The sequence below is a fragment of the Dermacentor andersoni genome, chromosome 6 (assembly GCF_023375885.2).
Source record: "Dermacentor andersoni chromosome 6, qqDerAnde1_hic_scaffold, whole genome shotgun sequence".
Lineage (NCBI taxonomy): Eukaryota > Metazoa > Arthropoda > Arachnida > Ixodida > Ixodidae > Dermacentor > Dermacentor andersoni.
The window spans coordinates 62047181-62060891 of record NC_092819.1 but is presented as its reverse complement, the minus strand read 5'-3'; the positions used below and the strand labels follow the sequence as shown (position 1 = coordinate 62060891).

General features: G+C 46.1%; 1 protein-coding gene across 1 annotated transcript in view; it reads left to right on the top strand.

Moving 5' to 3' along the window:
* The window catches only part of LOC126523038 (uncharacterized), a 31718-nt gene extending 19249 nt beyond the window's left edge, over positions 1 to 12469 (top strand). The window contains exons 7-11 of the mRNA XM_055066276.2: positions 1619 to 1794; positions 3677 to 3802; positions 7772 to 8014; positions 8687 to 8872; positions 11983 to 12469. Coding sequence (XP_054922251.1) covers positions 1619 to 1794; positions 3677 to 3802; positions 7772 to 8014; positions 8687 to 8872; positions 11983 to 12114 — 863 coding nt within the window. The 3' untranslated portion in view covers positions 12115 to 12469. The remainder of the gene's footprint in view (positions 1 to 1618; positions 1795 to 3676; positions 3803 to 7771; positions 8015 to 8686; positions 8873 to 11982) is intronic.
* Positions 12470 to 13711: the final 1242 nt, after the last annotated feature.

Genomic DNA, 13711 nt, shown 5'->3' with positions numbered 1-13711 from the left:
CTAACCGACCACCCAACGGCGTACGTACATCGATTTGACTTTATCAACGAATTTGGTTGCAGTTGCGAGTGAAATGACCACCGACCAAGACAATAAATTAGTGTGCGTACCTTTCATCACGATGACCATCCATCAAGACAATAAATTAGTTCGTACCTTTGTTCAAAAGTATGTGTCACCTCCGTGTCGTGTGCTAAATAGCTTCGCTGGTCAAACACCTTCACAGAGTGGAATGGCTAATGATTTTTTTTTTCGTTCATAAGTGCTCTTTTCCATTGGCCGACTAGCTTCGCTAATCATATGTCCAGCATCACGATTTGGCTGAAATTTCGCTTACAGACAAGCTTAGCGTAACTCGTTTTCGTGAATACAGGGCTTGCATAGTTCGCAGTGTTAAAGGAACGAAAGACAAGCAAGATAGATGCCGATAATTGTTCGAAGACAAGCCCCAGAAAGTGCAAGCTTTTCATAGATCGCAGTTCATATTCAAAAACTTAGTAAGAACAAGCGGCAGCCAATTGTGATAGTGACCATGCACTATCACCAAATGCAAACTGTCCAATGCCTAAGCTAGAAACTGGTCTTACTTAGTTTGTGAATTCGTCCTCAGGTCTGCGCTCACGCAACGCTGCGCCATCTATCCAACTAAAAACGGAAAAACTTCTTTCAGCGAGATCTACATATTAACGAGCTATCAATGTACAATTATAAACAAACGATATGCGTTAAAATTAGCTTTTCTCTAACTGGGAAACATTTACATTTCTTTTACGGCTTGTTGCGAACGTAGCTGGCGTGCGTGAATCCTTGCGCGAGATTCTCGCCAATGTTCCGCATTGTAACTGCCTCATGTAACTCACCACCATTAGGACCTTAAGGTTATAATTTTAAAGAGCAAACACTGCAAACCGTGAAAAACAGTAACTCTAAACTTCCTAATAAGGAAATTCTTTAGCCTATTGTGAAACAATTTATAGAAGAAAAGAAAGGGCTTGGAGCGCACACGGCAGGCTTTACCAAATCCCGTTCGGGGGCTTAACCGGTATCTTTTGAAAATGAAAGCGCACAATCATTACATTTACCGGTACTAACATATGGGAAAGAAACTTGGAGGTTAACAAAGTAGCTTGAAAAGAAGTGAAGGGTCATGCAACGAGCGATGGAAAGGAAAATGTGAGACAGGAAGGCGGCGGTGTGGGTTCCTGATCACACCGCCTAGTTCTCTGCCGTCCTCGACTGCGATCTCCTTCCCTTTGCACCCATTCTGTAACCCTACTAGGTCAACAGTTATGTTTGTCCTACGCATTACGTGGCCTACCCAGCTCCATTTTTTCCCTCTTAATGTCGACTATAGAATGTCGGCTTAGAAAATTTGCAGGTACGACTTGGGATGTGCTAGCGCAAGACATGGGTAATTGGAGATCGCTGGGAGAGGCCTTCATCCTGCAGTGGGCATGAAAATAAAATGATGATGATGATTACGATGACGATGGTTATTATTATGGTTTGTGAAACGGGTGAAGTGATGGGGGCAAGCTTTATGCCAATGTCACGTAGAGAGCACTGCGGGATTTCTAATTGCTCTTTTCCGGTGCTACTCTCGCGGTCCTTCTGCCAGACTTCTTCAGTCCGTCCGAGCTGAAGACCTGCCGCAGCCCCGACCTGGACCCGACACGGTCGTGTCAGCCCGTGCTGTGCGACATCAAGTACAACGGTGTGCGTAACTTCTTCAACGAGACGAGCCAGCGTTGCGAGCCCACGGCCAACTGCTGGGACAACGCGGAGGAGGAGATGGTGAGGGCAGAGTCGCCTGTCTTGAAAAAAAAATTCACTTAGTTTCCGCAAGCAGTCGTGCACTATATACTAACACGCGTCTATAAAAGGTGGTTAGTTGCCCCATGGCTAACGCCTACGTCGGACCGTTATGTCGAGTCAGTGGAATCGTTGCAGAATGGTTGACATCCGGGCCAGTTGGTACATCGTTGAAGGAAAGATCCAGTCACAAAAGACAAAGGACAAGAAGAGATGTTCACACCACAACGACTGTTGATAGTCCAGTCGTTGTGGTGTGAACATCTCTTCTTGTCCTTTTGTCTTTTGTGACTGGTTCTTTTCCTTCATGAGTCGAATCGTTGCTGTAGGGAGAAATGAAGTTTTTATTTGTTTGCCGACTTTTTGTGGCAAGTAAGGACGATAGCTCTGACAAACTACCCGAAAAGTGCATTACATTAACTTTTACATACCTATCGCTGTCCAATTCGCGTGTCAGATATTTCTGTGAGCACCAGATGGTCATAATTATTGCATAGTTTTCAACTATACGCATTTTCCCACCACACGTGTATTTAAAGCTCGCCGTCGCGAGCGCAATATATATATATATATATATATATATATATATATATATATATATATATATATATATATATATATATATAAATATATATATATATATATATATATATATATATATATAGAGAGAGAGAGAGAGAGAGAGAGAGCCGTCTAGGTGGCGTTCAGCTACCGAACATGGGTGCAAGGGTTTGATTCCCCGTCACGTTGGATGCATGCTCATTATTTTATTTGTTGAATGCTGCAGACACATGGCTCAAGCAAGGAGGGCGACAAATACCGTGCGAAACGACGTACAAATACGTAAAGTGACAACAATCGAGACAACGAAGAATAAGGCAACAATGCAGAACAGAAAAATATATATTAATACAAAATTCGGACCTGGATTCATTTAAACAATTTTATTATGTTGTATTACGAGGATAATGCCAGAACAGAATGAAGGAACTCTGCACAAACTGGGAAAATATTACTAATATTTTAATGCGTGGAAAAGAACACTGGTCGCAAGAATTAACCCTGGATTTCTACTCGCATAAATAATGTATACATGCCTGATGTCCACATGCTGTTTTGGGGGATTCAGCCATAGGTTTGTCTCTGTGAATGTGTGTGTACATATGTGTATATATGTGCATACATGCATGTGCTTCACTATCAACATGACCTTGCAGTTTGTGCGGCCACGGCGGGCTTTGGCATGGCGTGCACTCATGGCGCGTGTGACAAATCGCGCCCTTTTGCTTTGTAGCATAGAAAGCGCATTCTACAGCTGTAGGACATCTGGGTTCGCGAGGACTTGTGTGATACAAATTTCGGTTTATCCCCCTGACTGACGAAGCGAATTCATCATGTATTGGAATGAAAGTGCTGACAAAGAAGAATTTGCACTGGCTAACATAAGTTGTCCAATTCGTTTCATTATAACTTGAGACTACAGACAAACTATTAGCGACTATCTGTATCGCCATTAGGATTTCCAAGTCACTGATACCGGTTTACAAAAATATGCCGTAAGCATAGAAAGCTTTAATAGCAGGGCTGCCTGGAACGGTAACATAGTCGGAAGTGGCAAGTATACGTAATAACGTGGTGTCACCGGAATACGAGTTTCGCAGGCACGTAAATATTGAAAGGCTGGTTTGACCGTTGCAATATTGCAACGGTGGAACAGGTGATGGTGTTTTAGGTGGTATTGTCACGGCGACGTTGGCGGTGAAAATATTAGATGGCTATTTCTGGTTAGTTCTGTTTTTGAGGAACTGCGTGGTAGCACCTTCAGACACGGCGCACATTTCAGCGTTTTTTACACACGCCGCAGGTGTATCTGGCTGGCAGCAATACCTGCCGACGTGTGAGCGAGGTTCTGTCGGACGAAGAGTTGGAGTTCTTCGAGAGCTTCCAGGAAAAGAAGTCGCCGCTTCGATCCATGCACGGCTACCCAATTGTAAGACATCTTCTAGACGTTCTATGTGAACGATTTTCTCTATTCGACATTGTCGCGGGGATCGCACGTGCCTCGTAGCAATATCCACATAATAAAGGACTCAATATGGCGGTGCAGTAGGGAGCAGATTATAAAAGAAGGGACAGAAATATTAGCGAAATGCGGTAACAGATATGTATACAAGAACATTGGCAGATTAGTTCTGCTGAGGCTATAGCAAGGTGGTCGAAGGTTCATTAAAAGCAGAGCGACTGCCCCGGCAGGACATTGTTGCCGTGTTCGATCCCTGGACCAAGCCGAATTATTTACAAAGCTCTCTTCTGAGGAACCTGTGGTGGGTATATCATTTGTGTACTAATATCTTCGTGCTGCAGTCAGGCGGAGGATCATTTTTTTCTAGAGTATGTGAACATTGAAAGACAATAATGTAGTGTCATGGCTGGAATAAAGTAAACAGGCAAGCTCGGAGCAAAAGGGAGTCAGAAAAGACCGCATTATATCTGGTCCAAGAAGGAACCCGTAAGGGTTCCGGATCGTCTAAAACTACTGACTCGGTCAGTAACCGTAATTTTTGTTCTGTTAAACATGCTACCTGACCAGCCAAGGTTTCGTCGAATTCTTGATATATCTTGTTCTGCACCATAACTGAATACAGATATCAGCAGTGGTTGAGCCGGAGCTGTCTCTGGAGCTACAATGACATCGCTTATTCAATCTCTGATAAAGATTTAAGGTATCCATTGTCCTGTGAAACTCCTTCAATTGATATGTTAAAAAAACAGCCCCGGTTACTGGTACAGCTGAGTTGAGTTAAGATGTTTTTTTTTTTTCGTGCTACTATTTTCACCATGTACCTTCGGCGTGACGTTGCAAAGTGTCAGACGCTTCTATATCACAATTGCGACAGCAGTTATCTGCGACCGAAATGCGTGTCGTGTCATCATCATCATCATCATCAGCCTAGTTACGCCCACTGCAGGGCAAAGGCCTCTCCCATACTTCTCCAACTACCCCGGTCATGTACTAATTGTGGCCATGTTGTCCCTGCAAACGTCTTAATGTCATCTGCCCACCTAACTTTCTGCCGCCCCCTGCTACGCTTCCCTTCTCTTGGAATCCAGTCCGTAGCTCTTAGTGACCATCGGTTATCTTCCCTCCTCATTACATGTCCGGCCCATGCCCATTTCTTTTTCTTGATTTCAACTAAGATGTCGTTTACCCGCGTTTGTTGCCTCACCCAATCATCTCTTTTCTTATCCCTTAACGTTACACCCATCATTCTTCTTTCCATAGCTCGTTGCGTCGTTCTCAATTTCAGCAGAACCCTTTTCGTAAGCCTCCAGGTTTCTGCCCCATATGTGAGTACTGGTAACACACAGCTGTTGTACACTTTCCTTTTGAGGGATAGTGGCAACCTACTGTTCATGATTTGAGAATGCCTGCCAAACGCACCCCAACCCATTCTTATTCTTCTGGTTATTTCAGTCTCATGATCCGGATCCGTGGTCACTACCTGCCCCAAGTAGATGTATTCCCTTACCACTTCCAGTGTTTCGCTACCTATCGTAAACTGCTGTTCTCTTCCGAGACTGTTAAACAGTACTTTAGTTTTCTGCAGATTAATTTTCAGACCCACCCTTCTGCTTTGCCTCTCCAGGTCAGTGAGCATGCATTGCAATTGGTCTCCTGAGTTACTAAGCAAGGCAATATCATCAGCGAATCGCAAGTTGCTAAGGTATTCTCCATCAACTTTTATCCCCAATTCTTCCCACTCCAGGCCTCTGAATACCTCCTGTAAACATGCTGTGAATAGCATTGGAGATATCGTATCTCCCTGTCTGACGCCTTTCTTTATAGGGATTTTGTTGCTTTCTTTGTGGAGGACTACGGTGGCTGTGGAGCCGCTATAGATATCCTCCAGTATTTTTACATATGGCTCATCTACACCCTGATTCCGTAATGCCTCCATGACTGCTGAGGTTTCGACTGAATCAAACGCTTTCTCGTAATCAATGAAAGCTATATATAAGGGTTGCTTATATTCTGCACATTTCTCTATCACTTGATTGATAGTGTGAATATGGTCTATTGTTGAGTAGCCTTTACGGAATCCTGCCTGGTCCTTTGGTTGACAGAAGTCTAAGGTGTTCCTGATTCTATTTGCGATTACCTTAGTAAATACTTTGTAGGCAACGGACAGTAAGCTGATCGGTCTATAATTTTTCAAGTCTTTGGCGTCCCCTTTCTTATGGATTAGGATTATGTTAGTGTTCTTCCAAGATTCCGGTACGCTCGAGGTTATGAGGCATTGCGTATACAGGGTGGCCAGTTTCTCTAGAACAATCTGACCACCATCCTTCAACAAATCTGCTGTTACCTGATCCTCCCCAGCTACCTTCCCCCTTTGCATAGCTCCTAAGGCTTTCTTTACTTCTTCTGGCGTTACCTGTGGGATTTCGAATTCCTCTAGGCTATTCTCTCTTCCACTATCGTCGTGGGTGCCACTGGTACTGTATAAATCTCTATAGAACTCCTCAGACACTTGAACTATCTCGTCCATATTAGTAACGGTATTGCCGGCTTTGTCTCTTAACGCACACGTCTGATTCTTGCCTATTCCTAGTTTCTTCTTCACTGTTTTTAGGCTTCCTCCGTTCCTGAGAGCCTGTTCAATTCTATCCATATTATAGTTCCTGATGTCCGCTGTCTTACGCTTGTTGATTAACTTAGAAAGTTCTGCCAGTTCTATTCTAGCTGTAGGATTAGAGGCTTTCATACATTGGCGTTTCTTGATCAGATCTTTCGTCTCCTGCGATAGCTTACTGGTTTCCTGTCTAATGGCGTTACCACCGACTTCTATTGCGCACTCCTTAATGATGCCCATGAGATTGTCGTTCATTGCTTCAACACTAAGGTCCTCTTCCTGAGTTAAAGCCGAATACCTGTTCTGTAGTTTGATCCGGAATTCCTCTAGTTTCCCTCTTACCGCTAACTCATTGATTGGCTTCTTGTGTACCAGTTTCTTTCGTTCCCTCCTCAAGTCTAGGCTAATTCGAGTTCTTACCATCCTGTGGTCACTGCAGCGTACCTTGCCGAGCACGTCTACATCTTGAATGATGCCAGGGTTCGCGCAGAGTATGAAGTCGATTTCATTTCTAGTCTCACCATTCGGGCTCCTCCACGTCCACTTTCGGCTAACCCGCTTGCGGAAAAAGGTATTCATTATACGCATATTATTCTGTTCTGCAAACTCTACTAATAATTCTCCTCTGCTATTCCTAGAGCCTATGCCATATTCCCCCACTGACTTGTCTCCAGCCTGCTTCTTGCCTACCCTGGCATTGAAGTCGCCCATCAGTATAGTGTATTTTGTTTTGACTTTACCCATCGCCGATTCTACGTCTTCATAAAAGCTTTCGACTTCCTGGTCATCATGACTAGATGTAGGAGCGTAGACCTGTACAACCTTCATTTTGTACCTCTTATTAAGTTTCACAACAAGACATGCCACCCTCTCGTTAATGCTATAGAATTCCTGTATGTTACCAGCTATTTCCTTATTAATCAGGAATCCGACTCCTAGTTCTCGTCTCTCCGCTAAGCCCCGGTAACACCGTACATGCCCGCTTTTTAGCACTGTATATGCTTCTTTTGTCCTCCTAACCTCACTGAGCCCTATTATATCCCATTTACTACCCTCTAATTCCTTCAATAACACTGCTAGACTCGCCTCACTAGATAGCGTTCTAACGTTAAACGTTGCCAGGTTCAGATTCCAATGGCGGCCTGTACATTCACTTTAAACAGAAACTGGTTACGCACACGTTGTTTCGATCGTAATTACAGCGTTTAGTCATCGCTCAGCGTAAAATGAACGCCACACCGGGAGCGTTTACGTCGGAAATGGATCCCGTGCTGTTGCCGCTCGAAGGATGTCTGTGACGTCATGGCGCCAAACAAAACCCGCAGAAGGTGAACTGCCACGAGGGACGTCCGGATCCCGCGAACCAGTGGTGCCTGTGTGACCCGGGATGGGAGAGCGAACCGCTGGACTACGGCAGCTTCAACCCGGACCTGATGGTGTACCACATGTGCACCGTCTACGTCGGCGTGACCACGGCTGCCGCCAACTCCTCCTCGCCGACCCACCGCCACCGGCACCATAAGAAGAATTTCCTCGCCAACATTCCCAAGAAGCGCCGCCGAGGAGAGGTAACGCGAGATTGGTCCAATCAGCTGTATGCCCTCGAGCTTCTTGACTTTGGCAGCCGCCTGGCTTCGCTGGAGCCTCGTGCATCTCCTCCTCACAGTTGTTTCATTCTGTTTAACCAGCACGCGCCTTTCCAGGTCCGATCTGTAATACGGTATAGTGCCCGTTGAAGTTTATGTGAAGCGGTGTGTTTAGAGCCTTCAGTGTGTTGTATATGTAGAGGCTTCTACTAATTTCCCCGTGGTGTGCAGAAAACAACAATGGCAGAAGTTCGAATCCGGCTTTGACCATACATATTGTATGCTAGTGCAGGAGAACACAGGCCACCACGTGCTAATTTTCATATCCGGCCTAGCTTTAAGTACTTCTACTTTTGGAACAGCATCAACGCAACAAAAAGGAAACGAAAAACCCATGCTATAAACGCCTGTGAAGGATGAAAAGCAGCCTGCTTGCGGAGATTTTCATGCTGCATGCTTACGAAGCGTCAAATTATAAAAGAAGGAAGTGCGGCGCCGCACATGTACTTCATCGATACTTTCTGCATAACTACCGCACCAATTACTTCCTGCATTTTTCGTTGCCTGACAAACTGTCTGAATCTGAATGCTCGAAACCTAAAGCGTGTCGCGATGGGACAATGACTCCAGGTCTCTCGAATGTTGACATTACAGCTGGAGCGCAGAATGAGGCTGATGGCGCTATCGAAATCTCGAGGCCGGGCCATGGGGGACGGTGGGAGAGCCGATGCGTCTGCCGAAGAATACGCTGCTTCTGACCCCTCTGCAGCGGATGGAGATGGCGCTTCGTGGTACAGCTCGTACGTCAGCGACACCCACATGAAGAACATAGTGCTACCCGTATCCTTACTTCTTTCGTAATCCTACCTTTCGTGGCGCTGTTCGCGCTGTGTGAAAGACCGCGCCGTTTTGTCCACGCGCATAGGGGCTCTATAGCGCGCCTCAAGCCACAGACGTGCGGTGAGTTCAGCTATACGTACATATATATATATATATATATATATATATATATATATATATATATATATATATATATATATATATATATGGTGTGTGTGTGTGTGTACGTTGACCTCACCGCGCTCATCAGCTTGCTGATGACAGCGCATCAAGCATACATAGAAGGTAGCCACACAGAATAAGCTAACGAAACCTTCTGACATGCTCGAGGTATATGTATGGTATACTCCGTCTTTATAACGAAATCATCGCGACAGAAGGTGGAGTTTGTTATAAAGGCACTTCGTTAAAAGTAAAAAGACTCTCAAAGAGCCATACTATAAATCCGGAAATGCAATGTACTGTAGTCCGGAGACTCGTGATCTCAGCTGTTTCGTCAGTCGGTTACGATCGGGTGATGCACTCACAGCCTCGAGAAACTGCCGCCACGCGGCGAAGTCGCCTTCGCAGCGCTATTTGGCTGTGTAGGTTGACACGAAGAAAAACAAAGGTCCACCGTGTATGCTGCGCCGAGCCCTCTCACGCGTGTTTCCCGCTTCGCGCTACTTCACACAGAATAATCCGGCACATAAGGTGCAGCTCGCAGAACTTCGAATAAAGGCGATACATCGAATAAAACTATTTCGTTATTACGTCAGTTCACCCTATGTGCTCAGTGGGGATACAAGTGTCGCGAGCAGGAGCGTCCGCGACGCCTCTCGTTTTTCCTGCCCCCTTGCGTTTCTCGCGGTCTCCTGCCTGTTTTTGACGCGAGCCGTTGTTTTTAAATTATCGGGTTTTACGTGCCGAAACCACTTTCTGATTATGAGGCACGCCGTAGCGGAGGACTCTGGAAATTTCGACCACCTGGAGTTGTTTAACGTGCGCCTGAATCTAAGCAAACGGGTGTTTTCGCATTTCGCCCCCATCGAAAGGCGGCCGCCGTGGCCGGGATTCGATCCCGCGACCTCATGCTCGAGCCGTTGTTTCACTCTTCCGTATACATCGAGCTGTCTTGTTCCGCGTCGATCGCTGCTCTGCGCTGTCTGCACGCGCTCGCGCCGCGATTGCCGGAATGCATAATTTAGTACTTCTCCAACGGTCCCCCAATGGGCGTAGCGCCGTAATTGAAAACGATTACGTGAGTCATGCGGACGGGGCCAAGCAGTGTGGGGAGAGAGAAGGAGAGAGAGCGGGTCAGCCTCCTTTATTGCTTCTTCTTTTTTTTTTCTGTGCCTTTGTTCCGGCCTTTTACCTGTCTGCTCGCTTTTCGTTCTTTCTCGATTCGTTTGCGTTGTGTGCGTTTGCTACGCAGTCTGTCTCCCCACGAGGCGTAGCCAACGATCCACACCCGAAATCTCTTTCTCCGAGTCCTCGCACCAGCGCCGCCATCCTCGTTTGGAGCTTGCGCCGCGGTCACTCGTTCCCGTTCCGCTTGTCCCGTCCACTGCCCAAACCTCCTTGTCTGCTATCTCTCTCTTTCTCAGCCTCACGTGATCTGCTCTGCAACGCAAATAAGTTATGTCTTAACTTAGAACCTTTATAGCACCGTGGTCTGTATTGTGCCTTACAGCGTAGTTATTTGAAATATACATATATTTGTTATTTTTCTTACGGGTGCGCTTGTTCCCCAAATTTTTCGATTGTTAACCTCAGTGGCAGTGCTTCTTAGCCTCACTTTATTTTATGCTCCTTTCCACCACATGCGCACTTCTTTCTCTGTTTCTCTTCTGAATTTTTATTATTTCGAGTGCAGTGGTCGGACAAAGTTTCAAGTCAGCGTTGATCGCATTTTGCAGTGTTGACAGTATTTATTAATCGCCTCTCTATTATACTCGCTCAACTTTTTTCTTTCTTCTATTGCTTCTGGACTATTGAGGTCTCTACTCCCTCCCTCCCCCTCCAGGCCTTCGGCCATAGCATGCTAAAATCACCCCCCCACCCCTTCCAACGTTTTCGCTCACTCTTGCTCTTAACCGTGGCTCGTTCCTTGTTTTCTTTTTTTTCATATGCTTGCGCGCGATGGGTCTCGTAGGGCGTCAGAACCACGTGACCTGCTTTCCTCCTCGCTCGTCTTCCTAAGTACCGGAGCCAAAGAGGAACATGGAAAACAACAAGCGGGGAAACCAGACAAAGACGAAAAAAAAAGAAGATATCTAGCAAGAGGGAGTTGGTGGGAGGGTTAACGAACCTGTGATTTCACGCGGTTCGTTATGGGGGCCGCTGGTCCAGATTTGACATATGGTTCCGGAAAATGATCGGTACGAGCAGATGGCTGCTGCCGTATAGCTGCGCCCCCTGCGTGGTAATGGGGGAACGAACAGCGTGGTTTCTGGCTCTGAGGGAAAGGCCCGTATAATTAAGAGTGGGCCCATTGACCCACCTCCTTGATGTCACCACTCGAGTCGTTAGAGACGTATCCTTTCGGTAATGGCCGTCCATGAACGGGCGTGCAAAGATCTTATCAAAGCCGGCGCTGTTACTATGATACTGAAATAGAGCGTATACGCTCCCAATAGTCCACTATTTCACCGCAGCGGCGGGCAGCGCCATTCATTCATTCATTCATTCATTCATTCATTCATTCATTCATTCATTCATTCATTCAACAATGCTGACTCGTGGTCTCATTGTGCAGATGTGACGCTACCGTATTTGTATGCTTATATAATTGGTGTACGACTCACGTGAGGGAACGTCACAATATTTGATGCGTCGATTTTCTTCGTGTCAACAGGGCAGGTATTCTCTAGGAGTCCACTTAGTGGACTGTCCATTTCGGCCGCTGCTGATTGCCTGGGACCGCTCGTCTCCTCCTCGCTCGTACAGCTGCATCCAATCAGCAGCGGCCGAAACGGACAGTTCACTAGGTGAACTCTTACAGAATACCGCCCCCCCCCCCCTCCGTCAGAGCTAGACACTGCCCCATTCAGCAGCGAGTGTATACGTGTGCGAAACGGCTCATCTGATAAAGCCGGATTCAGTACTTCCTTGACTCAAGCGATGATCAGGTGCTTATCGTGGCGGTGGCGCTGTTGTCGTGCCTCGTGATCGTCATGTGCATCTTCGTCGCCGTCGAGTGCCAGAAGTTCAACGTGGTCTCAAGGGCTAGCGATGTGGGCTTGCCGGAACATTCCGACTGAAAGTAGTTATGTGCAAGGAATCACGAGGACGAAAGAAGGCACGGTGGACACACAGGCGTTCGTTCGTTCGTTCGCTCAAGCACCTGTGTCGACCGCGCCTACTTTTGACCTGGCTTTTTTTTTTTGCACTTAGCTCCTGTCTTTAGAACTCTTAAACATCACCCTACCGCGAGGATCTTCTTGGTTATTATTTAATTTTATTGTCGCGGTATCACGAAAAAATAACGCCGTAGAAAAGATAGGCTCTTTCAGCGCCAAATACACGTTTAAGGATACTTTAAACAGCTAAAACAATAATGAACACAAACGAAGCATTTTGCGCGCATCAAAAAACCCATAAAATATAACTAAAGAGACGCCAATAAATATAATCAATCTCATTAATCACGAGAAAGATCCGAGGACACCTAAGTAAACTTCTCATGAGTCGTGAATGGAACGCCGCTGAGCGGTCCTTCGAGTTATGTACTCCTCGCGGTCAAGCAAGTGCGTTGAGATGCTTGGCCGACGCCTCCAAGATACCACAAGGCCGGTGCACTTCGATCCGTGACTTCATGCTGCTTTGCCCGACTGCCATAGAATCTACTGGGGTCGCTCTCGGGTAAGCCGCGTTGATTTTGACGTCACCGTTTTCGTCACGCCCAGTTTGGCAATGTAAATTTCGGTCCAAGTAGCATGATGTCATAAAGCACAGTGCACAGGCTTGATATCTACGAGGCGCTCGTTTAGCCCATTGGGTACGATGGACTCGATGGCAACCAAAAGTCAGTGGGACGCCTCGCATTGGGCGCTCACGGGAAGGCTACTAAGGAAGCTGTGTAGGATGATATGGGCTGGACAAGTTTTGAAGTGAGGGAAGCTCAGACTAAAATTGATTATGAAGAACTACTGAGGAAGTCGGAAATATGGTAATGGGCTGGGAGAGTGTTCAGGTATTTGTGCAGGAAAAGCATTAATTCGTGGTGGAGGAAAATAACTAGGAAGCTTCCCAGCAAGTATGTGACCGGTATATGATGAGCAACATGGCAACAAAGAAAGTCAAGCGGAAAGTGAGAGAGGCTGAGATAATCTCATGGGTGGCAGCAATGGAAAACTGCTATGAGCAACTACTCAAGAGGAAAAAAAAACGCGTTTAGGAAAGAAATAATTTATCATAACTCAAAGGGAAGCTCTTTACTTTTCGAAGCTAGATCAGGATGCCCTAGAATACGCACTTATAAAGCGAGATACAAGGAAGAAGCAAGTGCTTGCTGCGGTGAAGCTAGGTAAACGATCGAGCATGTTTTATTAGTATGTGAAAGTATCTGCCCAGCGGTCGATTTAGGCACCTCTTGTTTCCTTGACGCCCTTTGGTTCAGCGAGAGCAGTGGGTAAGTAAACATGTCCGCAATAGAGATTACTAAGGGGTGATTGGAAGATTGGTGGAAGTAGGGAAACGACAAACAACGGAGGCGTACAAAAAAAAAGTTCCCAGTAAGGGTCCAGAAAGTCTGGTGATGTGAATTCTTCGTGGGATTTTCTTCTTTTTCTTTTTTTGAACATAGGTAGGAGATTAGGCAATGTAATAACAAGAGCTTGATGGCACAACCCACCGCCC